Raw genomic sequence first — 27440 nt, 5'->3', positions numbered from 1 at the left:
CTGACGTTTCATTAGAAACCCCGCGTGCATTTTCAGCAACTGAACTAGCCCTGGAATTGCGGCTCCCTGTGCAAGCCCAGAACCGGAGCTGCCCAGCTCCGCGGGGAGCTCACCTTTTTGGCCTCCTTTAATCGTTTCTGGAGATCAGCCTGTTGCTCTTGCATTTTGCTCTTCCATTCTTGCACCTGCTCCAGCTGGATCTTGTACTTCTCGAGCTCTTTAAGCTTTGCTTTGTCTTCATTTCGCTTTATCTTCAGAGTCTCCAATTTCTCCTCCAGGTCCCTGACTTGAGAACGCAAATTTTCCTCCTCCTGCAACATCAAACCAAGAATTACCAAAAGGAGCGGCAGCATCCTTTGCAGCGAGCTCCGGATACGCTCCTGTAGCCCGCACAGACCCTGACCCGTCATTAGCCTGTGTGGGCATCGTCACGGGGGCACGTTCAGAAGAACACGTCACTCTACGCCTGCAGCCAGAGTCCGCCTGTCATTTTAACCTGCTGATTTTTACTACACGTACAACATGTGATAAATGTTCCCTGGCACACTGGCAAAAGCCCCCAAGCACCTTGCTTTTGGCTTCCCTGGGATCTATGGATGCCTAAAGCCCTGAACCACCCCACCACCACCACTAACACGTTCCAACTCACCCCTGAGCAACTCTTCTCCTGCCCCGAGGGTCAGAGGAGCGCAACGGCATGCGAGAAACACGTCTTCATAAGCAGAACCAGATCTTACCGAAAGGCTCCATCAAACCCACGTGCACGACGGTCCAGGCTTACAGCGGCCAGTGGGTTTAGTTACTATTATTAGCGTGTAACTCGGGAACGTGCTCACACACACACACGCACACACGTAGGGTGCATCTCAAGCTGTGCATCATGCCGCAACCTCACTGCGCTCTAGGAGAGCTGCTCCCTACCCGGAGCTTCTCCGAGCCTTTCCCAGCCCCTTGCCCGCACCGAGGAGGGTGCCTGGGGCCGCTCCTGCAGCGGCGCTGGCTGGCCAGCACCCCTCTGAATTCACCCCTCTCCTGCTCCAAGGCTGCGATAGTTGGGCTTCGTGGTGAAACCAGATTTACTCATAGTAAAAGACGCAGCCCGAGGAGGATACTACACCAGAACGCAACGGGCCAGGAACGGCTGCACAGTGACCCAGTGCCACAGCTCCAGCAGCGTTACCTTGAGACCAAAGCCAGCTGAAATGAAAGCGGGTGCATGGAGAAGGGACATAGGCTTGAGATTTCCTGCAAGGTCACAGAATCCCAGAACCCCAGCCTGGTTTGGGTGGGCAGGGACCTCCCAGCCCACCCAGTGCCACCCCTGCCATGGGCAGGGACACCCTCCACTAGCCCAGGTTGCCCAAAGCCCCATCCAACCTGGCCTTGAACCCTGCCAGGGAGCCAGGGGCAGCCACAGCTTCTCTGGGCACCCTGTGCCAGGGCCTCAGCACCCTCACAGGGAAGGATTTCTGCCTCACATCCCATCTCCATCTCCCCTCCTGCAGCTTCAGGCCATTCCCCTTGGCCTGTCACTCCCTGCCCTTGGCACCAGCCCCTCTCCAGCTTTCCTGGAGCCCCTGCAGGGACTAGTTGGATGCAAACACAGCCCCCTCGGGGGTGGCATCCCCCCGGCTGTAAGGGCTCCCTGCCACAAACCTCTTCGCTCCAAGGGAATGGCACACCCCACTCGCCTTAAAACACAGGCTGGCACCGCGTTTGTACACGGCTGCGCTGCCAGCAGAGAACTGCCCCGGCAGGAAGGGAAACGCCACTCAAGCAGCACCAAGCCAGAGCGAGTTAGGTCAAGGCAAAACCCTCGGCTCCCCGATACGGAGCTGACGGGGTGATTTCTACATGCATGCTCGTCAAACCAGAGCCTCGGGGCAGCGGTCACCTGGCCTTCGTGGAGACACCGAGACTCTGCCGAGCTGCTCTGGAGACAGAAAATACCTTTGGTTACGCTGGCTTGTCTTGAACAGAAATCACGCGGCTAACGTGCACTCCTGTTCTACAGAACGGGAATAACTAACAGAGGGGGGCGGGGGTCGCGCTGGCCAGGCTGCTCTATTCCCACCCCAGCGTTTGACCACCCTCACCACGAGAACTCTTCCCTAACGCCAGCCGGAACGTCCCGTGCTGCCACTCGCGTCTCTCGCCCTGTTCCCCATCACCGCACGCCTTTGAGGAAAGCCCAGTGCCTGTGCCGTTTAAAGAGAACCCCAGTTCCACCCAGTGTCCCCTCCTTTTCAAGTTCTGTAAGTAAGGGTCAGCGCTGCGCCATTCCCCCAGGGCAGGGCGATTCAGCCCGTCAGCGGCAGAGCCCCCAGAGCTCTTCGCCGCAGCATCCACGTGATCCCCGGTGAGCTCCCACCAGGGAAAACCGATCCCGCATTTGCTGCTGCTTTTTTAGCCAGATCAGCTCCCACGGCCAGGGAAACGCTGATGCCAGCGCAGCGGTACCCGGGCAAATGGCTGCAAGTGAGGGTGGGAGAAGGGGACGTGACCCCCCCTTGGCCACAGCACAAGGTTAAAGCAGCCCCGTGACTAGAGCTTAAAATCCCCAAAACTGGGTGACGCCAAGGAACAGATTTGGAAAAAAAATTCCTGCGCAATGTCAAGCAGCATGGGAAAACCACACGGATTTCTCCCCTGCTGCTTTCCCGACCCTGGACGTACAGATGCCACCAAATCTATCACGAGAGCAGGTTTTGCACAGGTAGATAAACCCGTCAGCAGAGTCCTCGTGGGCACCTGGGGGGAGCGGGGACGTCCCCTCCTCCCACCGGGCGATGGCTTTCCCCTCGATGCACAACCTCTGTGCGAGCTCTCTGCCCTCTCCTGCTATTCATTCTTTGCCCTCGTGCCCCAAATCTCTCACAAGCTCTAATTTTATCTAATTAATACAAAGCAGGACGGAAGTAATGAAAAACTATTTTAAAGATCAAAAATGGAATAACTATGCCGATATAATTATTAGAAACACCCAGGTTTGGGAAACATTGGACCTCTCCAAGGGGTTTTTGTACCTCAAGGCAGGAGCGGTCCCAAGTGCACTGGCGCATCGGCTCCAGCTCACCCCAGGGCGGTGGGTGGAGCGGGCAGCGGGCAGGTCCCCTCTGGATTTAACGCGGTCGAGCCCCCCCTCACCGGCACGTTCATGCTGCCGCCGGAGCCTCAACCCCCAGCACCTTCACACCCCAAACTGCTCTGCTGCCACGTGGGGACCCGGGAAGGACGAACGTGCGTCAGGAACCGAACTAAGCTACGGCATCTTCTCCTCCGAAGCGTCCTGCCTGCTTTGGTGTGTCGGCCCCTGGGCCGGCTCCCCGCCAAGCCCCCCACGCTCCCCTCTGTCCCCAGCGGCTCTGCTCCTCCCACAGACCGTGGTGTCTAAACCCCGCAGACCCTTACGGGTGGTCACACAAGCTCTTGCTCCCCTCTCCCTCCTCCTCCTCCTCCCCTTGGGAGCTACCCCCCCGCAGCGGCAGAGCCGCAGGCTTACCTCGGCCGCAGCTTACCTTTGTGGGCGAGGGAACCGGAGGTGCCACCGGAGAGGTCAGGGAGGGAGTTGGAATAACCGGGGCCACCAGCGGCGTCTGAGCAGGCGTGCTGGGCTCGCTGCTGCTCATCTCCCCGCCGGAGGCAGAGGCTGAGCCCGAGGGCCCGGCCGTGCCGCTGGATGCCGCAGAATTGGGGGTCCGGGTGGGCTGCAAAACAAGATGGTCAAGGGAGAAAGTCAGATGAGCGTGTTCCAAGGAGACAACGTTTCCATGACCGGTCCATCTCCCTGCGCTCTTCAACACCACTTCAGCTCTGGTTTCCTTTCGCCAGGGTGTTTCTCCAGGTCAGCCGCTGGCTCCCAGACTCGCGTTTCTGGCGCAGATGAAACCCAGAGCGTGGTGACAGTGGGGACATCAAGGGCAAAACAGCTCTGGCTGGACGGAGCACATCCGTGCCCGCGCTGCTCCCAGACCTGCAGCGTGCCGAGGACTGCAGAGACTGCCCGGCAGCGTGAACGTTGTGGCCTTACACTGCACCCGGAGGAGTCTGGCTCGGCCAAAACTCACAGGTAATCAGTTGTTGAAGGGAAAGGTAAAATTTCCTTACACCACTGACATCATTGAAAAACCAAACCGGATCTTTTTCTGAGCACGCAAGTCCTGCTTCAGGCCAGAGACAGGAGGAGTCCATCTCCTCCCTCCTGCACTAGCAGGGACAATAAAAGATTGCCTCTCCCTACAAACCCTGTCGCATTTATTTCCTTGCGCTACCACATCTACCCACGCTGCTGCTGCAGGTGCAGACCCGTCTCCCTGCCCTTCACGGCAAGGCCAGCTCACACGCCAGGGCCCGGGACACCGGGCAGACCCTGCCCATCACGCGAGCGTGCCGTGCCGGAGGGCGTCGGAGCGGGCACTAACGGGGGTCCTCGCTAGCGTCTGCAGAGTGGAAACACGCTCAGAGGTTTTGGGGTTCCAGCTCCAGAGGATGAGACAGCACAACCCCAAAGCACACCGAGACGGGAGCGGGGAAGGTTTTGCCCCTGTCCATCCTCCACATCTGGACACATCTGCTGCTCAGCACTGGCAGGAGCCTGCGTCAGGTGCTGCTGTGCCTGCGTGCCCGCGCACGTGTGCCAGTGCCACGGGCAGCTCGTTGGGGACATGCATCCGAGTGTGCACCCTCTGTTTGCGGCTACACCAGCTGGGGTGACGAAGCACCGAATTTTAGGAGAACAGAAGATGACAGAGTAGCGAGAGTTCACCAGAGCCCAGGAAAGCACCGGGTCCACCGGAAACCTCCGTCGTTCTCCTCACAGATCTGTATTTCTGGAGCACTCACCTCTGTGGCATCTAATGCTATGTAAATTAATTTCCTGACCTTTTATTCTACTCCTCGAGATTGGCTTTTTGGTGCATTGCAGTTTTGCAAGGCGCATGGCTCAACTAAGGTTGGCCGGGCACAGACTAGGGCACAGCCAGGCACTGGCACAGCCGGGACGGGTGCAGCATCAACACCGCTGTGCCCGCCCGCTAAACTGGCGGCAGGACGTGGAAACCAGGCGCTCGCTTGCTGTGCTGCAGTTGGACCTTCTGCCGACTCCTAGCCTGTTTCAGGCAAATCTGAGCTGAGCCAACTGCAGTCGGTGAACGCCCCACGGCCGGGCAGGCAGCTCAGCCTTGCCCTCCTGGGTGCCATCCCGGGCTCCCCCAGGGACGGCGCAAGCCCCAGGCTGGGAACAGTCTCCGTGGCACCAAGCCCCACGCGCTGCCTCGAAGAAATACGCTGCTCGGGACAAGGGCGTTGCTCTTGTTCCTGCTGCTGTAGGGATTAAAACCCTTCTGTGGAGACGGAGCAGCATGGCCAGGGACACGCTGGTACGGTCCCGCTGCTCATCGCACCTGAAGAGCTAGAAAGCTTTGGAGACCTGTGACTCGACCTCGGCAGTGGGGCTCAGGGGAGGTCCAAGGGACATACTCTCTTCCAGAAAGGGCCAAACTGCAGCACAGCATCTCCTAGAGCCCTCTGCACAGCTACCGGCCAACTTCACTGATGGTTCCTCTGGAAAACCCATTCCCAGCCACCCTGGTAGGTCCAAGCTGCCAGAGAAGGCGGGCTGACAACTGACTGTCTGGTGCGGACACATCTGTGAGCCCAACCAAAATGGGATGGAACAGCTTGAGAGGGGCTCTCAACGCTGCGGAGTGCCAGAGCAGCCGGTCAACGTGGCAACAGCTCTGGTCCCAACAGGCGTGCGGGGGTGTCTTCAACCCCGTCACCTCCTGCCCAGCGTAGATGTGAGGCCAAAGGAGCAGGAGGTCACACAGGACCTCTGCTCACGGCTGCTCTCCACCACAGGCTGCAGAGAACAAGAACATCGTTCAAGCGCGATCTGCTGAGAGCTCTCCGGGATGTGCCCTGGCAAAGGGACTGGAAACCGGCTTAAAATCCACACCAGCGCGCAAAAGCTGCTTCCCTTGAGCTCACTTCTCTGCCTCACTGCAAACACATCCCTGGGCTCACAGCAAAATCCCTGCGTGCCTCAAGCGCTGGCGGGGCAGAGACACTTCAGGGGAAATTTTAACCTACGGAAGGAGTGGTGGCCTCTCCTCCTGACACTGTGTTCAAACATTTCTGTCACACTTTCCCCCCCGCCATGCAGTCCGATCTCAGCTGGGGCTCTGCCCTACGCTGCCAAAGCGATAGTTAACGAGATCTTTTTCGGAGGGGAAAGCTAGGTGCCCGGCAGCCGGGATCCCAGCTGCCCTGGGATGGAATGAATCCGCCCCTGCCCTGGTCCGAGTTTCCTGTAACGCCAGCGAACATAAAGCCCTCCCTGGAGCGCAGCGCGAAAGGGCAGCCAGGGAGAAGCCAGCAGCACCGCGAAGAGGGACGCCAAGCGGCGTGCTCTGCCAGCCAGCCGGCCTGGGCATCGCTACGCCGCTTTTACGCTCCACTCCGTCAGGAAGAGCTCTGGCCAAGAGCACAAAGCTCCTCTGCAGACGTTTTGCCCAGGTAGGCTGTGCCCAGCGATTTAGAGCACATCGCTCCCGTGAGCTCCTCCAGGCTCTGCACGCCGAGCTGGGAGGACAACAGAAAACGCACATCGGGGTTAGCGCCCAACGAGCCCCGATTTAACACGCCGGGGGTGCTCGGTGTCCCCCGACCGCAGCTGCTCACCTTGGGCCGCCGGGCGGTGGTCTGGAGGGCAACGGGAGCGGAAGGCAGAGGAGAGACATTCATACAGGGACAGACAGGAGCAGAGGGACAGACCGCAGCAGCGCAGCAGCAGATGCAGCAGAGAACGAGGTAAAGGAGACAAAAGACATCAGGGCAGTTAGTGTGCATGGCATCAGGTGGAGGAGCTCACCGCCCCGCGCTCCCCGCGCAGCTCCAGGCAGGACCCCGCTAGCAGAGCAAACAGCGGAACGGAGCCCGGCGGAGCTCAGCCTCCCGGTCAGGGTTCTCGCCTCGAGCTCCAGCCCCGCTTCTCCTCGTTAGCGGGACCGCAGCGCCGGGGAGAAGGCCCACTGCACCTCTGCCTTCTAAGAGATCTTTCGCTTCAAAGGCAAAACCTGGGCTGCCCTGTCAGCCTGGAGACGCGCAGCCACGCTCCTGCGGAGCTGCTCGGGGTTCACCAGGTTCTGCTGACGAGGTTTAACTCAACACGCCTTTCGAGAGGTCACTTGAGCATGAGGTTGAAAGGGGTTTATTCTTTAAAATCTTTTTTTCCCCTCCTCTTTTTTTGTTTTTTTGTTTTTTTTTTTTTTTTGAAGGGACCAGAGCATCACCAAACCAGCTGCCCACAGAGATGCTGGAGCCCCCGGGCTCTATTTCTCTCTCATCATAGAACTCACAGGGACAACACGGAGCTGCTTCTCAAACACTTCCACAATTTCTTTTCATTTCTGGAAATAAACGCACCCACCGACTGCAAGGCAGGCCCCTCCGCCCCCCGATACACGCACTGTTCGCACGTGCAGCCCAGCAGTAACGCAACCATCGCGTGAAGAGCGGGGAGGCCACCCCGCCTATCTCAGCCCATCCGCGCTGTGCCCTTATGCATCAGGTAACAGACATTTTTCCCGTTAACAAATAATCCAACCGTAACGGATATAACGACAGGTAACAGTGAGGCTGGCAGCGGGAAGCTGGACGGGCAGCACGCGGGTGCGGGCAGGGAGCCCCGGGGTGCTGGAAGCCGTGGGACCGGGCAGAGGGCACCGCTGGCAGGGACGTCTGCTCTCCGCCTGCAGCTGGAAAGCTTCTCACGTTCTGCTTTTTCTATCTATGACCTAACCCACGGCTTAAAGTAACCAAGAGCAGAAAAGATCAATAACAATGCTGCCGTACGATCCTACCGAGGACGCAGGCGTGAGCCGCAGATTGGGCCGTACGAGCCCATCGGCAAACGCTCGGCCCCTGCGCAGCGCAGCCAGCACCACAGCTTCTCTCTGATATTTGGAAGCAGTGGTCGTATTCCCACCCAAGGCCTTGATAAATCAGCCGAGAGATCTTATAGCTACTCTTTTTTTAAATATAGATTAGAACTGGATGGGTTATTGCTTCTAAATAGCTGATTAGCTATTGCATTACTTAGGCTAAATCCTATTTTGCTCACTTCCAGCCCCTTCTAAAAGGCTGCACTCAACAGGAGGCCCGTTTCATTACTGAGGGAAGATACTCATCTTCGATAACATCTTCTGCTCGGCAAAATTTGCCAGGAAAATGTAATGACAACAGTAAAAGCTTAAAACCCTCAGATAAATACAGGGCTGATTTAGGAGCAGAGGTATAAGCTCTCCAGGAGCACTCCAGCATCTCTCAAAGGTCCCACCAAATAAAGATCACACTGAGTGGCACCAAAAACCTGAAAATGCTCTGAAAACCTCGTGGCCTTTGCAAGCCACGCACCAGGAGGTGCTTCCACCCCTTGCCAAGCACGTGGCTCCCGATGCAGCCGGCAGCGGGGGAACTCAAGCAAGCCCCCATTGCCTGGGCACGGTGCTCAGCACCGAAAGCACCCTGGTGCGTGGCAGACACGAGCAGCCAAGGGCTGGGGTGTTTCACACCGGCAACCAAGTCTCTGCGTTCGAAGCTCAGCTCAGTGCTGCCCGCGGCAGCAGCCGGACGTCGGGGGAAACACTCAACAAGTGACACTGAACCCTTCCCCGGCTGCGTGACGGGGTGGGGAGACGCCGAGCATCTTCCCCGACTCAAACCACACCGAACCCTTAAAAAAGGGAGAAACCTCTTGGTAACCTTCTCTAGAAGCTAGCCACGCTAAGGGAGCGAGATGAATCCTGGTCTCACGCCTGCTCTGGTGTAAGGCGTCAGGCCGTTTGGGGCCCCCTCCACGTAACGCCACGCGAAGACTCCGAGATCCCTGGGCGAGCGGCTCCTTGGCGAGGGGGCAGAGCAATGCCCTGCTGCTCTCTGGCAGGGCCGGGGGGCGACCGGGCCCCCCGCCGCCCCGGCCGTCCTCCTGTCCCCTCCAGCTGCCACACGGCACGCCTCGTGTCAGCAGTTCACCGGCCGCGGTCTGCGAAGCGCGGCCGAGCCGCTGGCGGAAAGGCTGGACCGGGACGCTGGCGTTGGGGTACGGCACCCGGCCGGCAAGGAGACGGCGCGCAGGAGGGAGGCAGCAGGGCTCCGCCGACAAAGCTCTTCACGGCTCCGGGAGCATCCGGGAGCCCTGCTCGGGAGCTGGGACCAGACGCTCGAAGCCCCACCAGGCTCCAGACTGTGCAGTAGCTGAATACAAAAACTTGGGGCCCTCCTGGATCCCGGGATGCTCTGCACCACCCAGCTGTGCCACCAACATTTCATCTGGCGGTTCTGAACTCTGCTGCGTAATGTTGCTGCATAAATATTTGATGACATTATACAATCTTTGTTCCCTTGGCAGGTCCTGCACTCAGGAGCCAGGAGAGCATCTGGGGCTCAGAACAGACGCACTCAGACACAAACTTCGCTTCTAGCAGCAAGAAATCTGGCAGAACTCCTCCTGGCTACCGACGACTGCCTGCGGTGGAGCCGGCATCGCCCATCTCGATCACCGGGCTGCAGACGCAGGTCCTGCAGGTCCCTCCTAACTCGGCTCCACTCTGAGCGCAGGAGTCTCGACCCAGGTGGGAGCACGGAGCGTTGGCACCGTCACGGCTACGGACGAGCACACCTGTATTAGCATCACCTTGCACCGAGCAGGACTGGCACTGCACCGCTGAACGCTTCTGCTGCAGAAGGTTTGGGGGCTTCTGATGCAGAAAAGCAGAACTTCTCCAACTGGAACTGCTGCTGCAGAGATTTCCCACGGAGTTTCCACGAGGGTGTCCAGCAGCGCGCACCCCTGAGCGGGGCTGCAGCCGCCGGAGTGGATGCCCGGGCATTAACCGAGCGTTATTGCTGGGTACAGGCTGCAAGAAACTTTACATTTTAAACAACCGCCAACACCTTGCACGTGTGCTCTCTCGCAGGCGTGAGCCCGTACAGAGACGGCACGTGCAAGGGGCAGTAACGACAGGAAAAGCAGGATGAAATCAAGTGGCGGTCGGATTTGTAAAGCTCCCTGCCAGACAGGGAGCCCCACGCTCCACCCTGCTGCTGGAGGCAGAGGAAAATCAGCCTGGGTAAAACTTTTCATTCGGGAGCGGATTAAACAGGAGCTCTTAAAGTAATCGCCACGTAGCAAAGTATTTCGCTGTATTTGGTGAGCTCAAGGACCCACAGACATAAATGAAGATCGTTTACTGTAACGTTAATAAACCAGCAAAGTCTTCTCGCTGACACAGCACAGCCAGCTGAAGTCGCGCGTTTGTGCCTTTGGTTTTCACTTCTTTGAGATCAGGCAAAAATTCTCAGGATTTCTCTTTAAGCCGAACAGTGATATCCTGGTTATGCTAAAAATAAACATATAGGACACTACCAGAGCACAAACCGGAGTCCATGCTGCGACCCGCAGAAACGCCAGCTTGACAGGGAATCCAGGTACCACAAACCCCTGGAAATGCTAAAAGCAGGCAGAACCCAAGGGCACGGCTCGCATCGCTAAGGCAGGAAAAATGTTATTATTAACGTGCAACTCCCAGGCGCCAAGCACCAGCACCTCCGGCGGCAGGGATGGCACCGGGGCCCAGCCAAGCTGCAGAGATGCTGCATGCAACACAGGCACAGGCAGAGGAATGGAGAAATGACTTGAACGGAAACTTGAAAGGAAAAGCGAGACATTATACAATGCTGCTTTCTCGGTCAGCAACCTCCCCCCCCACCCCGTCTGTCCACAGGCACCTGAAACCGAATCAAACTCGCAAATAAAGCTCAGCAGCATTAACATACAAAAAAAGGAAAATAAAAATAAATAAAAAGAGCAAAACAAGGTACGTTCAGAAGCAGCGTTAGCAATGACGGGGTGGATACAGCAGCAGATTGTACCTTCCGTGTTGCCGGGGCCTGCCTCATCATTGCAGAAAAGACAGACGGAGAGAGAGAGAGAAAGGGAAACGGGGAGGCAGAGAGAGACTGTTAGCACACTCGGTCACAACAATGCGGCTCTCGGCGGCTGTGTCTCGGGAGCACGGGCAGCCCGGCAGCGCTTGCAAATGGCTGCGGCTTCCCTCTATCCGCTCGCCATCCGCCCCGGTAATCCAGCGAACGCCTCTCCCGCAGCGCCGGCTGCTACGGACGCGGCTGCTCAGCGGGGCTGCGGTGCGCCGGGGCCGTGGGGGCCCATGCCAGGTGCCGGAGCCGCGGCCGCTCGTCCTCGCTCCGCCGGTGTCTCCAACCACCGCCCCGGTGGCTCATTACATCACCGCCAGCGGGTCTCTCCTCCCCGCGCCGGGGATGCTGCACGGAGCCGGCGGCGGGCGATGCTCCTCTCGGGCGAGGGATCCTCGGTAGCTTAGCAACACCCCGGCTCGGCCGCCTCGCCGGTGGGTCCGGCCGGCTCCGTCCCTCCGCTCGGCATCCACGCATGCACGCGGCGCCCCACAAACCTCTCCTGCCCGCAGCCCAGCCCGCCCCGTGCCTACGCGCCGCCGCGGCCATGCGGGCCCGAGGGGCAGCTGGGACCTCGCGAGCAAATCCCCTGAGCCCAGACAGATGGAGGGAGCTGAGCCCGGGCAGATGGACGGAGCTGAGCCCGGGCAGACAGACAGATGCCGCATCCATCTTGCGGCACGGTCGTTCACCACCCAGCCCGACTCCCACCCTCGCGGCCCCAGCCCCGTGTCTCCTGCCAATGTGGGGATTCATTCCCGAGGAGCTCGATGCACCCCTGCACGGCCAAGGATGCCGGGGAAGCCCCCACAGCAGGACCGGCCCCAGAGAACCCCTGCCCTAAAGCAGCCCCCACCACCGAGCACTGGCACCCGGCACGGCGTTCGGCACGTCAGCCAGACGGCCGTGCCTGAGCCTGACCGCGCTGCCGAGCCCAAACCCCGAATTCCTGCTTGGCACCCTTGTTGTGCCTGGACCAGCGCTCCAGCGGAGCTGCCACACCGGGGTCTAAATGCCAAAGCAACGAGTAACGCTTCGAGCAAGATCTCACCGCAAACTCGTTATGAATCTCAATGCCCCGAGCCCACCGCACGCTGGCGATCCCGGCCCTTGGGGTATCAGTCCCTTTCACGGGCACGCACGTCTCATTCTGTGTATTAATGTACGCGCGTGTGAACATGGACCTCCTTTCCCAATACTGACAATCCCCATCCCAAGCCCATCATTTTCTGGTACTTCCCAGGCTGACTCAGGCTCACCCACAGCAGCAACTGTCCTTCTTAAATAGTTCCTTGCCATCTATTGGAAAAAGTCCTTAAAGTAGCTTTCACCAGCAGGTTAAAATTTCCTGGCGACCAGAGGCAGTCCCGCTGTGTGCCATGCCGCAGAGAGTCTGCTCCCGACCGCGAGAGCCGTCAGCTGCAGTGGGCTTTGCCTTCTCCATAACTTCTGAGTTGGGAAAATGAACATCTCTGGTGCCTTCACAGATGTTCTGCCCGGACTGAGGCTTTGGCAGTTGAGAGTATTAAAATAGAGATAGATAGATAGATAGATAGATAGATAGATAGATAGATAGATAGATAGATAGATGTGTGAGTGTGTGTGTAAATATATATTCTAAAAATCAAAATCTGTGGTTTAAGGAGAATCTTAAAAGTCTTTTAAGAAAAGAAAAACCACCCCCTCCCAGGCCCTATTAGCTAAATCTTCTCCAGAGACTGTGGAGGGGAGGTTTCGGAACAAGAAGTAGCATTTGGGACAGAGACGCTGCCGCAGGACCCCCAGGAACACCCCACGGCCGCAGCTCCGGCCCACGGCACAGAAGGCACCTCCCGTACAAGGCGTCCCCAGACACAGGGACCCGCGGCAGCACCCGGGCGAGGAAGGGAACGTGGCAGCCGCTGCGCCCGGCGCCTGGAGGAACAGCATCCCTCGATTTAACCCACGGCAGCGGCGGAGCAGAGCCCTCGAGCAGAGCCCTCGAGCAGAGCCCTCGCAGCCCTACGCTCCCGTTAGGCTGCAGGAAGCCCCCAGGATGACTCTGCGGGAGCTTAAAAACACTCACCCTGCCCAAGGAGAGGCCGCGTGAAGGTTCGATCGCTTTGTAATTACACCCGAGGGGCAGACACGAGCAAAGGGGAAAGCTGTTTGAGCTACAGGGCGATTTGGCGTACGAGCCCCGGGTAATAACTGCCCGGGGGTAATGAGGCTGGGAACCAGGAGCTTTCTTAACAGCAGGAGGAGGCAGTTCGGAGCGGCCGTGGGGACAGGGCACCCTGGTTTCGGGCAGTGCTGGCAAGAGGGGCTGCAGCACGGGGGGCCGAGCGCCGCTGGCAAGGTTCGGGGAGCTGGGAGAAGGGCCGAGCAGACCATGGCTCCCCTCCAGGTTTTCCTGCCCTTTGCCTCCAGCCAAAGGTCAAGGATCAGGGACACTTTGCAAGAGACTCAAGGGACACCTCAGCCCAAAACTCAGTAATTAATTATACATAGGGAGTTTCCTGCCCTGTGAGGCTCATACCTGAAACATGCAGATCTGGGGGTTTATTCTGTTTGAAACACTAAAAACTCTCATGGTATTTTTGCTCTGAAAACGATTACAACACTTCAGCACGTCCAAGCTCTACGGTGATGCTTTCCAAAATCCACCCTTCCGGGGTGCTCCAGCCTCACAGCAAGTGGGCTGCAGGTGTGCTGCGGAAACACTGGTACAGACCGAAACTCTGCACAATTTTCACATCAGTTCACAAAAACCTACCCCAGGAATTTGGTCTATTTGCCCAAAATATCTCCACGACTGCTGCTTTGAACCGCTGTGAAAACCAACGAGGCAACTGTCTGCAGCGGCATCGCACACGCCGCACGGCCAGGAGCCCAATCAGGTGCCCATCAGCGCACCTCCTCGTTTTATTGTCGGACTCGATCCAAAGTCCTTGGGGTAACTGAAAAGCACTAAGCACGCCGAGTTCCAGGTACACGCTCCGATCGATGGACTGAAAGGGATGGCAGAGCCTGGGTTTCATCACACATTAAAGGTGATTAGTGGTGGCTGGAGACGGGCTGCACGCCAACAACCCCAGACCCCCCGCACAGCCCAAAAGCCGCTGCATGCAACGGGGGAAAGCCGTCGTCTTGCTGGGCTTTAGCTGCTGAAGGAAAGGGTGGGAATTCCCCGCACTGAAACGTCGTCCCACCTGGACGGCACTTCGACCCTGAGGGCAGATGCAGTCTCGTTATCTCCATCACTGGAAACTGTCCGAGGCCCAAAAGGAAAATAAACGGTGCGAGGCTTCACTAAACGCAGCGCAGAAGCCCTGGTCGGGGGGGGCCACTCCACCTCCACGCTGGTACAGCCAGCGACTCCCCCAGGGTGGGGGGCTCCAGCTCCTCTGAGACCCTCCAGGTCCTGGGGTTTGGTTTGGGTTTCACCACTGAAGTCCTTCCAGAGCCTCCATCCACTCCTGATCTGCGACCCGACGTCAGACCATCTAGAATCGACCCCGGCTGCCCACGTTTTGTGGTCAAGATCTTCCATAACACAGACGGCCGGTCGCACCCGTGGGCGACTCCCCTGCCCGGGAGGAAGGCTGCCGTCCTCTCTCTCGTGCAGTTTGGATGTGGCCGTCCAGCTCGCGGAAGGCTGCCGGGGCACCCGCCACCCGAAGACGCCGGTGAAGGAGGCAGATCGGTGGTGCTCAGCAGGGACGACCCCAGCAGACCCTGCAGCAGATGACAGAGGGGTCCCTGCAGCAGGGGGTCAGGGTCCTTCCATCCTGCTCGCCGCTGCAGAGCATCCCGAGTGAGGGGGAACGGCTGCACCGGCCGCTCAGAAGCGAGCGCACGCAAGCTTCGGTTCCTCTGCGAGTTACTTCCATCATCAATTTATCTCCCCAAGGCACAGGTGGACTTTCACCAGCCTCCAAGCAGATGAAACTCTCTCGTCAATCAGCATCAAGAATTTTGGGGTATCTGGCAAGCCTGGAAGCATCCTTCCTGGCGTTCCCCCTCTAGGCAGCATCTCTCGTACAGCAGAGGATCACGGATTTAAGAGGATCACAGATTTAAGACTGGGCCGTGTCTTTGGCACGTAGGAACTCCTGGCCGCGCTGAGGAACCAGTCAGGTCAGCCGCCTCCAGCCCCTTCTGCTGCAGAAGACAAGCGTCAAAAAACCTGCCTAAGGTTCCGTTCCCCAATCCTGTAACGACAAACCCCTCCACGGTCCGGCCTCTCACCCAACCACTGCTTTGCCGGGCAGGAGGCTCTCCGGGGAACCAGGAGAGATGCGGCAGTGACCTGGTGAAGAGATGGGCTTTCTCTCGACCAGGAGCAGGGACAAACGTACCTTCTGCTGGTTCAGCCGCACAAAAAAACGTGCAAACTTTGCAAAATAGGTTAGGGTGCAAAAAGGACATGACATCTGCGTTCTAGGTGTGTTGTGGACGTAAGTTTACACAAAGCTGATCCTGGCCAACATGGGGGGGCTGCCTCAACCTTTGAGAATTCCTGAAGTGCAAAAAACCCCAAAAAAACCCTCAAAAACCAGCCCATTAAAAAAATTGTAAACAGCTACAGAAGATGAACGCTGAGGAAAGACCGGCCGCTCCAGCACGGAGTCACCTCCAGCTGTGCTAACACCGACCCGTAGTACCTTCTATGCATGACAGGCTAACAAAAAGAAATGATCATCCTCAAGCCAACGCCTCTGATCCCATGGAAATGTATTAATGTTCTAATTAGCTGAGAGATGGCTAAATATTCAGATCAAGAGCCAAGAGAAAGCGCCGAGACAAGCTCTCCGGAGCAGAAGCACGGAGACAAACCAGCAGGTTTCAGGGGTTAACCACGAGAAGCAGTTGCAGGAGTCTGGACAGCGCAGCACTCGCGGCCGGTACAGCTCCAGGCAGCTCAGACCCGGGAGCCAGACGTTTCTGCCTGTAACAGGTAACCAAAAGCCGGGGGGAGAGAGGTGCAGGCTGGGCCGAAGGCAGCGCTGAGCCCCAAGACCTGGCGAGGAACCCTCAGCCCGGGAGTTTGCTGGCCACATCCCAAGGGTGGGAACCCTCCGGCGGCGGGGACCCCCCGTCTCGACGGAGCGACGCGTGCCCACGTGCGGGGCAGAGGAGCCACGAGCGCCGTCTCTCAGGTAACCGGGGGATGCTAGGCACCTTCATAACCAGACACTGCTCCCGCCCGCAGGGTAACTAAGAGCAGAACTACATTTATCCAGGTAGCTATCCGTACCAAGTTAGCCCAGTTTTTACAGTCCTATCTTCCACATAAGCCTCGATTAAATTCACTCCTTTTCAAGCAAGTAACGATTTTCTGTTGGTCAAAGGAGAACGGCAGCCTGCGCCGGGTGACCCCAGCGGAAAGCGCTGCTGCAGGCGTGCCGCGCTTCCCCAGGGGCGTGTAGAGACCCGAGATGGCTTCCACACACCGGCAGCGCAGCGGAGGCAGCCTGCCGCACAGCCCTGCTCCCCAAGGCGACGTGGACTCTGCCAGACGCACACCGCTCGTGCAGACACACGCTGCCTCGGCTTCCACGCCGGCAAACGCAAATGGAACCTGGAGCCCAGCTGGATTTGTCCTCAGAAGATCAGGGCTCACCAGTACGGACAAACCAACGGATACGCCGGGAAGCGCTGAGCTGGAGAAGCCGTTGGCTGCATAAGGGCGGAGAGGGCTGGCTCGGGCCGGTCACCCGCTCACGCCGTACCTGCGCACCTACCACCAGCCCAGGCACAGCCTGTTCCCAGCCCCGGCGGTGCCTGCCCGTCTCCCCGTGCCAAGCCGTTTTTCCTCTAACGGAGCCTTGAGCAGCCGGGGAGTTACAGACACCGATTCGGGCAGCGAGGCAGGAGCATCGGTCTCAAGTCCCCACTCTCACGCTGGCTGTGGTCACCCCTCTCCTGCCTTGCCCTTGGGTTTCTGCTCTCAGCTCCCTTCCAAGTTTGCAGTGGCCAAACCGCTGCTGGTGAGGAGCCCAGCAAACGGCTCTGCCAGACGCCTGCTGCCGTGACAGCCTCGCGCAGGGATCCGCTCGCTGCCGGGTTGGGTTCTGCTCCTCAGGGATGCTCAGAGCTCTGGTTTGGGACCCGCCACGGCCTGCCGACACCTTCCACGCTGGGGCTGGCTGCTCCGCTGGCTGGGGTCACAGCTTCCCGGTAGCAGCCGACCTGGGGGCAAGTCAGTACCAGGGCGGCTCACCAGCCCCATCGCCAGCCAGCTCCTTCCTCCCCAGCTCCGACGATGACTCTTCAGGGCTGACGCAGAAAGAGCTTATTCTAGGGCAGCAGAGTCAGCCCGTCGGTCCACAAAGGACTGAATTGTCAGACAGGATGGTACGGCGTCCGCAGAACAGTTCGGGGATAAACCAAACAGATCTGGTGTCCAAAGCCAGCTGCTTTTTGGTTTAACTGGTGATGACTCCTGCGCAGAGCCGCTATGGATGGTAACAGGCAGGAGACAAACCTGGACACCTTGGGGCACTGAGGCCAGGTCCCCCCAGCACCCCCTGACCCCCCCGGCCCTTCGGCGGGCTGCAGACAGACTAGTGGTGTTAGCAGGGGAGGGACAGGCTTCCACCGGCGCTTTTAAAAGCACTAACGGCAGGTGTTAATGAAGAACCACCGAGCATCGTTAGCTCGAACGTGTCGCGTGCTCAAGAGCTGATTTGCACAGAGGCTGTTTCTAAGCCATCCGAAGGCATCCAAAAGCTCCAGCAGAAACCGTGCCCAGCTCCGGGTCGGCCCAGAGGACGGAGGCTTTGTGCGATGTCAACCGTCACCCAAACCCGTCGGGCAGAAGGCCTGCGCACGGACTAAGCGCTCTCAGACAAAAGCAACTCGATCCCTGGCCGCGGAAGGTGCCTACACGGGCGCTGCTGAAGGGGTCAGCGAAAGCTGCCACAGACCGAACCCCAAGAGAACTGAGGGTATTACGGTAAGTGGGGCAGGGCGGTAGCTGCTCTAACGAACCAGCTCCTCTCCTAATGCAAATCTCCATCTTCTAAACCTAGCATATACGCATTCTTCCCACATCCAGGATTCAGTAAATACCACCCAGGGCTGGCCACACCTTCAGAGCCGCCCTCCTAAGCAGAAGCAGCAGACGAGAAAATGCAATTTCACAGCGGAAGAACCGTCGGATGCTTTAGAGCCGCCCTTTAAAAGCACTCAGTGATACGTAAGAGAGGTTTTTTCTCTGAGCGCCACGCAAAGCGACACAGAGCTTTTAGCACAGACACAGATAAGAAGATTGCTGAACCTTATCCGGTTTGGAGCCGGAGCAGGCTGCGGTGCTGCCGGGGTTCACTCGGCTCATTTACATGGTGCCGCCAGCTTGCGGCGCCAGATGCTGCTCAGCTCGCAGCTCCCCTGGCACGTCCCTCGATTAACAGCAAAATAACCACGATTCCACAGCACGGACCCGGCCGCGAGTCCCCATGAACGTCCCTTGGAGGCACGAAGAACTGCCGCAGCAGTTTGCCAGCCGGCCGAGAGCAACGCTAGCCGTGCAAACGTCGGCACACAGGTTCACTTAGAGCCCTGTGCAGACCGTGTTTCCAGCAGTTCAGATGCAAGGCACGTTTTGTGAGATGATCGGATTACTCCTTCCTTTAAAGGATTAACGGGGCCTGGGTTGGCCCCTCTTCTGTAAAAAGAAACCATCTGGAAGCAGACATCAGGCCGAAATCGGCCATCTGCTCCCCGTGCGGAGCTAGGGACCGGGCACAGCGACCGCGGGACGACAAGGGTCAGAGCACGGCCCCGTGCCCAGCGCAGAGGGAGAGGAAGCCACGTGCAGCTCAAAGCAAAACACTCGAGATCCGGCTCCGGCACGCGGACTGCGGCTGGGATGACGGATCGGGAATATTGCTGGAGCTGGACAAAGCCAATCTGTTGGGGGGGGAAGGGGGAAACAGGCATCAAACTGGGCTTAGGCCGTGCCGTTACAGGACGGGTGACCCGTGGTGAGACAGCACCCTTGGGAGGGACTTGTCATCACGGCCATACAGCCCACACACGTACACGTGGCACTTGTGGTGGACGTGGCAGTGCAAGGTTTACGGTTGGACCCGATGATGTTAGAGGTCTTTCCCAACCTAACGATCCTGTGATTCCTGCTCTGGAGAGGGGCTCACTGCTGCTCAGCCTGCGCTCGCTGCATCACAACCAACAGACCGTCTGCAGGACCCACCTCCCACCTCCCACCAGTTCAGAACTTGCTCCCTACTTTGGATAACTGGGACTCTCCGCGTTCGGCGTCCCTGAGCACCTCCAGGCACCGCCGGGCACCGCAGATGAGCCCTGCGAGCTGCAGAGGCGTCGCTGGGGCCTGTCCCCTTCCAGCCGGAGCTCGGCACGGCTCAACCATGGCTGCAGACGCGGCAGGATGCCGCAGCCCGGTGGGACCAGGACCCAGGGAACAACTGCCCAAGCTGTGCCGGGGTGGCATGGCAGAGGCTGAGCCCAGCAGCTGGCACAGCACGTTAGACAAGGTGGGACTAGGGGAAATAAAACAGACAGACGGGACACGACCCACAGAAAAGGCAGAGGGTGTTCAGACATCCTACCCCCATGTCCCCTCCGGCGAGGCAGAGCGCCACAGAAGAGGAAATCCCACGGTGTGTTTTGGGTAGAAGGAAGCCGGCTCTCCACCATCGTCCCACCAGCCAGTGCATTAACCACCAGCTGAAGGGGCCTCCTGCTCCCACCCCACAGCCACCGGGTGAGCTGGAAGCCCCCCCCCACACCGGAACGGCGGCTGTGGCACACGTGACGGCAGAGCGGGATGCCCGGGAAGCACGCCCAAGGAACGCTCTGCCCCGGCTCCAAACACCCGCAGCTCAAGGACTCCCCGAGCCAAATGCCATTCATGTGCACTTGGTGTTTCTTAACGTTTATCCTTAGAGAATCTGTCCGGCCTTTCTCTGCATCCCTGCACGTCCATGCCACCCGGGCATCCTGGGGCAAGAGCGGCACAGCTTTGCCACTCCGGGGACAACGACTCCCCCTCTGCCCGCTCCCAGTGGGGGGCGGCTCCCACCGCAGTCCCGGGCAGCGGACCCGGCACCTCCGTCTTGCTGAACGGTGACACCCGGTGTCACCCCAGGAACTTCGGCAAGAGAGGAGAGACGGCCTTGCTGACCGCAGGGTCAGTGAAACATTGACCCAGGTAGCACAGAGGAGAAAGCACACAACGCATTTCACCCCCAAAATTAGGAGAGAAATACCCTCTTACTGCTTTTGAAACAGACACTTGGTGTTCTGCCCACCCCAGCCAGTGCACCAGCAGCCCGGCCCAGCCAGGGGCTGGCAAATCCTTCCGAGACGGGCCAGCACCTCCCCGCGTGCCAGGGCACCAGCCACCGGCACCCCGAGCAGGGTTCGCACAGCAGACGCCTGCACCAGGCAGGAGGACACCCCCAACACCCCGCACCCCTACACGGCGGCACAGCTATTGGGAAGGAGCTCCGGCTGCGTGCAGCCCCGGAGACGGCACAACCGGGGGCTGCCACCCCGGCAACGGCACCAACAGCCAGAACAGCCCCGACTCGATGGCGAGGGGCCCTGCCGATGAGCTCAGGACAGCAGCAAACCCAAGGCAAACAGGGGGACAGTAGCTGGGAGGATAAGGACCATCTGGCACGAAAAAGCAGCAAGCAGCAGCTTCTAATACGATTAAAGTCTATATTTAACATGCAAAGAGCTACCTTAATCTCATGAGTAAGGATTTATCTGCTAATCCTGTTAGTTATTTTGTGATCATACCAACCGGACTGCGATTTTCACACGCTTGTGCAAGGTCAAGAGCTCCACAGGAGGGGGGTGGAGAGCTGACAAGTTTATTAAAGGCCGAGAAAGTTAAATTCTGAGGTGACATCAGCAGCAAGGTGGCACCGGCCTGTCCCCCTGGGGAGAGCTGTGACGTACCGGTCTGAGCCCGTCCCCACGCAGCGCTAATCGGGAAGGGTTCTCTGGGCAGCTATCATCGTACAGCCCCTTCCCTTAAAAGCAATGCACAGCTAAAGCTGAGCAGATGGCAGCGCACGTACGGCAACCTGCAATCAACCAAACTGCCCAGAAACCACGGGGACGGGAAAGCAAAGGACCAAAACCTTCCAAACTACGAGTTCTTCCCATCGATGTAACAGAGCGGTGGCAACAGCTGGGCACGAGTCAGTCGCATGCGAAACAGCGGCGGGGAGAGCTCGCGGGACCGAGACGCGGGGCAGATGCACGCACGCCCGAAAAGCCCCAGAGACGTGCAGAGACCTCGGGCTAGAGGGGTCGGGAGAGAGGGGCCACCCGGGGACAGCCGTTCCCGGCCATCCCTCGGCAGCTTCTCCTTACGCTTCTGCATTGCGCCTCGCCTGTGGGCTTTCCGTGGGCAAACGCTGCTGTTTGGATCATCTCTCCACCCAAAAATGGAAACCAAAGCGGCTGGAAAGAAGAGACCCATCGAAGATACCCCCGGCTGGCATCGTGTACACCAGCAGGTACCGTACCACTTTCTCCCTAGTACTCGTACCGTGCCCGTTCCAAGTCTCGAGCGGCCAGATTTGCTTTTCTCTTGCTAAGATTTCCATAGCAAAAAAATTATTCCCCAAACAGCCTGCAGGAAACAGCGGTTCTTTGCCAAGACCTTTGTAGTTTTGGTCATTTTGGTAAGACAGGAGGGGTTTGGCTTTGGTACGTGTTACGAACAAGCCGGTGGCAGGGTGTTCTTACCTCGGGGGAAGCACGGGAAGCTGTAGCCCAAGGAGAGGACCGGTACCACAGGTAAACAAAACAGTGACTTCCCTCCAAGTCCCCTAAGTGCACTTCTCAGCGGCACCATCTCTTTTTCCCAGCTCTTGGGGTTTGTCCTTGCACTACAGCAGCCCCCTGTTTTACCACTGCTCAGCTGCAGATCGAAACTGCTCCTGAGAAAATTCTTGACGTATTGCTTAGAAAACCGCTGTATGTCGGTCAATACGGCCCTCTGATAACACACCTGGTTACCAAAACAACTCGAGATTTAAATGTTTCCACGCCAGACAGTAAGCGCGAGGGAGCACAGCTGATGCGTCCCACGGCACGTAAAGCACTCTGCGTGCAGCCGGCACTTCCACCACCCACAGGTCGGGGAACACAGGCTGTATTAAAACGTTAGCTACGGGAAAGAGAAGGCAGGAGGTGGGGAAAGCCGGGCTGCGGTGCGCTGGCGGCAACGTCTGTGCTGGCTCTCTGGCATCCGTGACCGGTCAGTTGGTGTAAAAACTCCCCGCAGACGTGTCAGGAGCGACGCTGGGCACAGCCGCGGGTTAACGCCAAGCACCGACTGGAAACCCCGACTGCAATTAATTGGAACAGCAGAAAATCTGCCAGGTGAGCACAAAGCGAAAGGCTGGGCTGCCGCCGGCGAGCACGGCGACACGAACCCCTTCCGCCAGGCCGCGGGCTGGCTCAGAAGCAAATCGCTTCTGCCGCATTTACCTCCCGTCCTCCGAGCAAGCTGGGGGCAGGCGAGGGGGAGCACATGCAATGAGCAAACATGCAACGGAACGATGGAGGCACAGCAGCCACGGGTGACAATGAACTGGGATGCACCGGAGCGCCTTTCATGCGGCCGGGAGACTCGGCAACACACAGATTAATTGTCAAAAAAGCACCACCTTTTTAGGCTTCACTCCACGCTGCATGAAGAGGGAAGAAAAGGGTACAAAGTTAGAGCTCACGTCACATCGGCAGTGGTGATAAGAAGCGATCCGCATTCTGTTCAAACATCACAAGTTTCAGAGCTATTCACGGGAGAGAACATTGCTCAGAGAAGTCACTGGGCTGCAAAACCCAGTACCATCAGAAAGGAATGTACGCTCAGGTAAACTTGAACAAGTGTGAGAAGGCTTGACAGAGAAAGCAGACAGCGGGGCTCCTTTTCAACCCTCCCATTTAGGAGCTTTACACCAGTGTTGTCGATCCACCTCCCGCTGCTCCAGCACAAAAATCTTCTGAGGTGCCAGCACATACTGGAAGGAAAATGGATGTGTTTGATAGCGGCCATCGGCTCTTGCACGCAGGAGTTAACCAACGCGCTTCGCTGACTGAAACCTGGAAGCCCTGGGGAGGAGGGATCCCAGCCCACAAATAGCGCTCGCTTCCCACTCTGACTGCCGTGGATCAGACACTGCCAAGGGGAGAAGATCTGGATCCAACTATTTTTTCTTCCCCCGTGTTTTTTGTGGGTGCACTTCCACCACGCCTCAGGTCGCAAAGACTGCTCACGATTTACAGTAACCACAGTGTTTTGTTTTTAAAGCGCAATTCCCGATCGCGCCAAGGCCAAGCCCTGCATCGGCTGCTGCCCTAACCTCGTGGTTTAACCCGGCCGGCGGCTAAACCCCCCGAGGGATGGGGGACAGAATCAAAAAGAAAAAAAAAAAAAAAAAGGTAAAACTCCTGGGTTGAGCTACAGACAGTTTAACAGGACAGAAAAGGAAGAGAATAATGATGATGATAAAAGAACATAGAAAACCAGCGATGCACAGCTTGGAGACCTGCCAGTAGCATCCAGGAAGGGATGGGCTCACCAGCGCTGTGGGCGGTGATTTGCCCTGCGGGGCAGCACCAGGAGAGCCAAGCCCAGGCCAGAGCCGGTGGCACCCCCACGCCGCCTTCTTGCCAGGCCTTCATCACTTTTGTAATGCCCGGGACTCCCCGGCCGCACAGCCCAGCCTCATCCGCTCTGCGGCCAGCCCACCTCCCCAAGCCCGCTCTGACTTCCCCTGCTTTGCTCGGGCACCTCTCGGAAGCTGCAAAGGCAAAGCCGGCAAGTTCTGCCGCGAAAAGCCCCGACTCGATACCCTGCCCCGCGAGCAGAGGTGGGAACGGGACCGAGCGATCCATCAGCCAGCGGCGGCTGGGGAAGGGCCAGCGAAAGGAGAGGCGCTCCCGTTCCCGTGGGATTTGCACCCAGAAGACGGCAGCCCGCCCGTGAGCCACGGCAGCCTCCCGAAAGCCGTGCTGCTGTGCTGCACGCAGCGGTGCCCGCAGCCTGCCCCGGGCTGCCGCCGCAGAGCTGGCCTTCAGGAGTCGTGGGCACGCAGGAAACCACGAGGTCTGCGCTGGTTTTCTAGTTTTGGAGAACATGATGCGACGCTGCAGAAAATACACCTTTTGCAGCGGTGTTAAGTGGGCGTTCAGGATGGAAAACACCCAAAATACTGCACGGCAAAGGTCTCTCAGAAAACATCAGCTCATCCTTAGACTGTGACAATGGTCATTGTGTAGCCAAGATAAGGCAAAGGAGGAGCGAGAGGACCACGACCAACTGCAGCGCTCTCCTGCTTGGCCAGTTTTGGGGAACAGGAGGGACAGGCTGCCGTCACGCTGCCGGGAAGTTCTCCGCTCCCGATTGCTTGGGCACTGCTAACACCACAGCCGGCACACAGAAGGGTTCACCCACCACGAGACAGGATTCCCCCCAGAGTTCCTGTGTGGTCGACGTGCTGGAGGAAAGGGATGCCATCCAGAGGGACCTGGACAGGCTGGAGAGGTGGGACCATGCGAACCTCATGAAGTTCAACAAGGCCAAGGGCAAGGTCCTGCACGTGGGTCGGGGCAATCCCAAGCACAACTCCAGGCTGGGCAGGGAATGGATGGAGAGCAGCCCTGAGGAGAAGGACTTGGGCTGTTGGGGGACGAGAAGCTCAACAGAACCCATCAATGTGCGCTGGCAGCCCAGAAAGCCACCCGTGTCCTGGGCTGCGTGTCCAGCAGCGTGACCAGCAGGTCGAGGGAGGTGATTCTGCCCCTCTGCTCCACTCTGGGGAGACCCCCCTGCAGTGCTGCGTCCAGCTCGGGGGTCCCCAGCACAAGAAGGACATGGAGCTGTTGGAGCGAGTCCAGAGGAGGCCATGGAGATGATCCCAGGGCTGGAGCACCTCTGCTCTGGAGACCTCAGGCTGAGAGAGTTGGGGTTGTTCAGCCTGGAGAAGAGAAGGCTGCGGGGAGACCTTAGAGCCCCTTCCAGTCCCTGCAGGGGCTCCAGGAAAGCTGGAGAGGGGCTGGTGCCAAGGGCAGGGAGTGACAGGCCAAGGGGAATGGCCTGAAGCTGCAGGAGGGGAGATGGAGATGGGATGTGAGGCAGAAATCCTTCCCTGTGAGGGTGCTGAGGCCCTGGCACAGGGTGCCCAGAGAAGCTGTGGCTGCCCCTGGCTCCCTGGCAGTGTTCAAGGCCAGGTTGGATGGGGCTTTGGGCAAGCTGGGCTGGTGGAGGGTGTCCCTGCCCATGGCAGGGGTGGCACTGGGTGGGCTGGGAGGTCCCTGCCCACCCAAACCAGGCTGGGGTTCCATGATTCAGCCAATGACCTCAGCTCCCTGTCAGAGGTCTGGACAACAAGCGATGCTGCAGAAGGCTTGCCCCAGAGCTCAGGCTTTGCACGAGGTAAAACTGCACCTTGGGTGTTCGTTCGCCTCCCACCACTGCAGCTCTCTGGCAGGAGCAGGCTCTCTGCCTCTCGGAGGCACCGGCAGCACCTCTGCCACGGTCACTTTCCTTCCCTTCTGCAGCGTGCTGCTGCGCTGCCTCCAAGCCAGGCTCTCCAGCGTGGGACCAGATCGAACAGGACCCTTCCCGGCATCACCACGTGAAGGACTGAAGGACCGAGCTCCTGCCGGCATTACCCCAACCCGCTCTGCGGACCCTGCGTTGGATGGGCAGCCCGCTCAAAGACACCCGTTTGGGCTGAAACACGGGGCGAGCGGCTCAAAGCACTTTTCTGGCACCCAACGTTTCCCACCATGTTTCTGGGAGCAGCTGGAGATCGGAGAAGGGAAACAGCAAAGCCCAAATTCGCCTGTTTCTCACGCGCGCTGCAGAAGACAAATCTGTGCACGCCCATCACCGTGGCATCGCTGAAGCTGCCTTCGGCAGCCTGCCACAGCACGGACAGTACCTGAAAGGGGGCAGGATCTTAATTTTGAATTCTAGCGCTTTCTGTAACAACAAACCAGACTGAACACCCCACAGCACAGCAGTGCATCAAGCAGCGACATCTCCAGCCCAGAACAGCACAGAGCTCCGTCTACCAAAATGGTTTTGCTTCCAACAGCAGCCAGCACCAAATTCTCAACCTCTTATGCAGAAAAAAAAAACCTGTGATGCTTACAGACAGAAGGTACCACCGGATATTTAATCTGGGGGTTCTTAAACCTTCTGGGTGCAAACCCCTTTGGTTCACCTCCTTTCCCGCAACCTTCTCAGAATCCGAGCAGCATAAAGAATGTAAAGAACAATTACTATTTCAGCATCCTGATTTCATAATGATTGTTTATGAAGTGAAAAAAAAAAAAATCTTATCTTTGCCTTTTAGTGCAAATGCTCTGAAACAATTTTAATTTTTTCCTTCCAGCGCTTCCCAGCTCCCTTTGGCAGGCTTTATTTTGAGGAAGGGTAGCCTGACCAGACTCCTTGACAAGGCGCCCTGTCCAGTTTCACCTAGCAGCTCACATATTAATTCCAGCGTATAATTAAACCAGCAGACTGAACGTTGCGCATCACGGGCAGAGAGCACGAGGGGAAAGAGCCCCTGCAATGGGAAGGGGTGATCAGACCTGGCACCCCCCACTCAGCAGAAAAAGGCAATCCCTGCAGAATCCTCCAAGTCCCTTTAATACCGAGCCCGATTAACCCCCAGAGCTCCTCCGAGTGCTGGTCACCAGCCGGTCCCAGCCCCGGCCGGATCCTGACGTCGCACAGGCTGACCAGGACCCAGCACAGGGCTCTGCATCGAGGTGGGGAAAAGTCTTCCCGCTCCCAGTAATTATCTGACACCTGAGTGCAGGGCCTGGGCTGGCAAGCTGCCGGAACGCAGAACCGCGGGCGTCGCAGTGTGGAGAAGCCCCTTATCTCCAGATAAGCCGTTTTCTTTTCCACAGCTGCAGGATGGACTGGTCCGGCCCTGAGAAACATCCGGCGTCTATCCCAAAGCACACACAACCCCAACTCACCGCGTCGCCTGGCACCACCACAATTCCTCGCTGTCTATGTACACGCGTGGCCATTTTTGTGGTTGAACCTTAAGCACTTCTTAAATTGGGCTTGTCCGGGGGTCAAAAGTGTTTGAGGACAGGTACCTGCTCCAATTTCCTGCTACCTCTAGAGCAATACCCATCGCCTCTGGATACAACACATCCCCATTTATGCCTCAAGAGCCACTGAGATCCCGGGATAAAGGCACGCAGCAGTGCCCACCGTTTCTCTGTAAGCCATAGGTACAAGGCAGAGAAAGGTAATTTCAGACATCCCGAGGAGTCCGCTCTTCCTGCGGGATGTAAGGGTCGCTGTGTGAAGGAACACAGCCAAGAGGCATGCTGGGCGTGAGCGTCGCAATATTGATTGAACTTAGATAAAACGTGTCATGCGGAAAACCGTGCTGGGGTTTTATTCCGCAGTAACCTAC

General features: G+C 58.2%; 1 protein-coding gene across 13 annotated transcripts in view; it reads right to left on the bottom strand.

Annotated features, from left to right (window-relative positions):
- DCTN1 (dynactin subunit 1) overlaps positions 1–27440 on the bottom strand; it is a 79206-nt gene that overhangs the window by 18690 nt on the left and 33076 nt on the right. For 6 of the 13 annotated variants that reach the window (XM_054824950.1, XM_054824951.1, XM_054824948.1 and 3 more), the window contains 6 exons: positions 22653–22673; positions 10933–10950; positions 6682–6702; positions 3519–3707; positions 1895–1933; positions 114–311 (listed from right to left, as the gene is read on the bottom strand). In XM_054824950.1, the coding sequence (XP_054680925.1) occupies positions 114–311; positions 1895–1933; positions 3519–3707; positions 6682–6702; positions 10933–10950; positions 22653–22673 (486 nt within the window). The remainder of the gene's footprint in view (positions 1–113; positions 312–1894; positions 1934–3518; positions 3708–6681; positions 6703–10932; positions 10951–22652; positions 22674–27440) is intronic. The other 7 variants (XM_054824954.1, XM_054824955.1, XM_054824945.1 and 4 more) reach the window with 6 other exon arrangements.

This window comes from Grus americana, chromosome 4 (assembly GCF_028858705.1).
Source record: "Grus americana isolate bGruAme1 chromosome 4, bGruAme1.mat, whole genome shotgun sequence".
In the NCBI taxonomy this organism is placed as follows: Eukaryota; Metazoa; Chordata; class Aves; order Gruiformes; family Gruidae; genus Grus; species Grus americana.
Note: the sequence above shows the minus strand (reverse complement) of the source record. Positions and strands in the feature narration are given on the sequence as shown.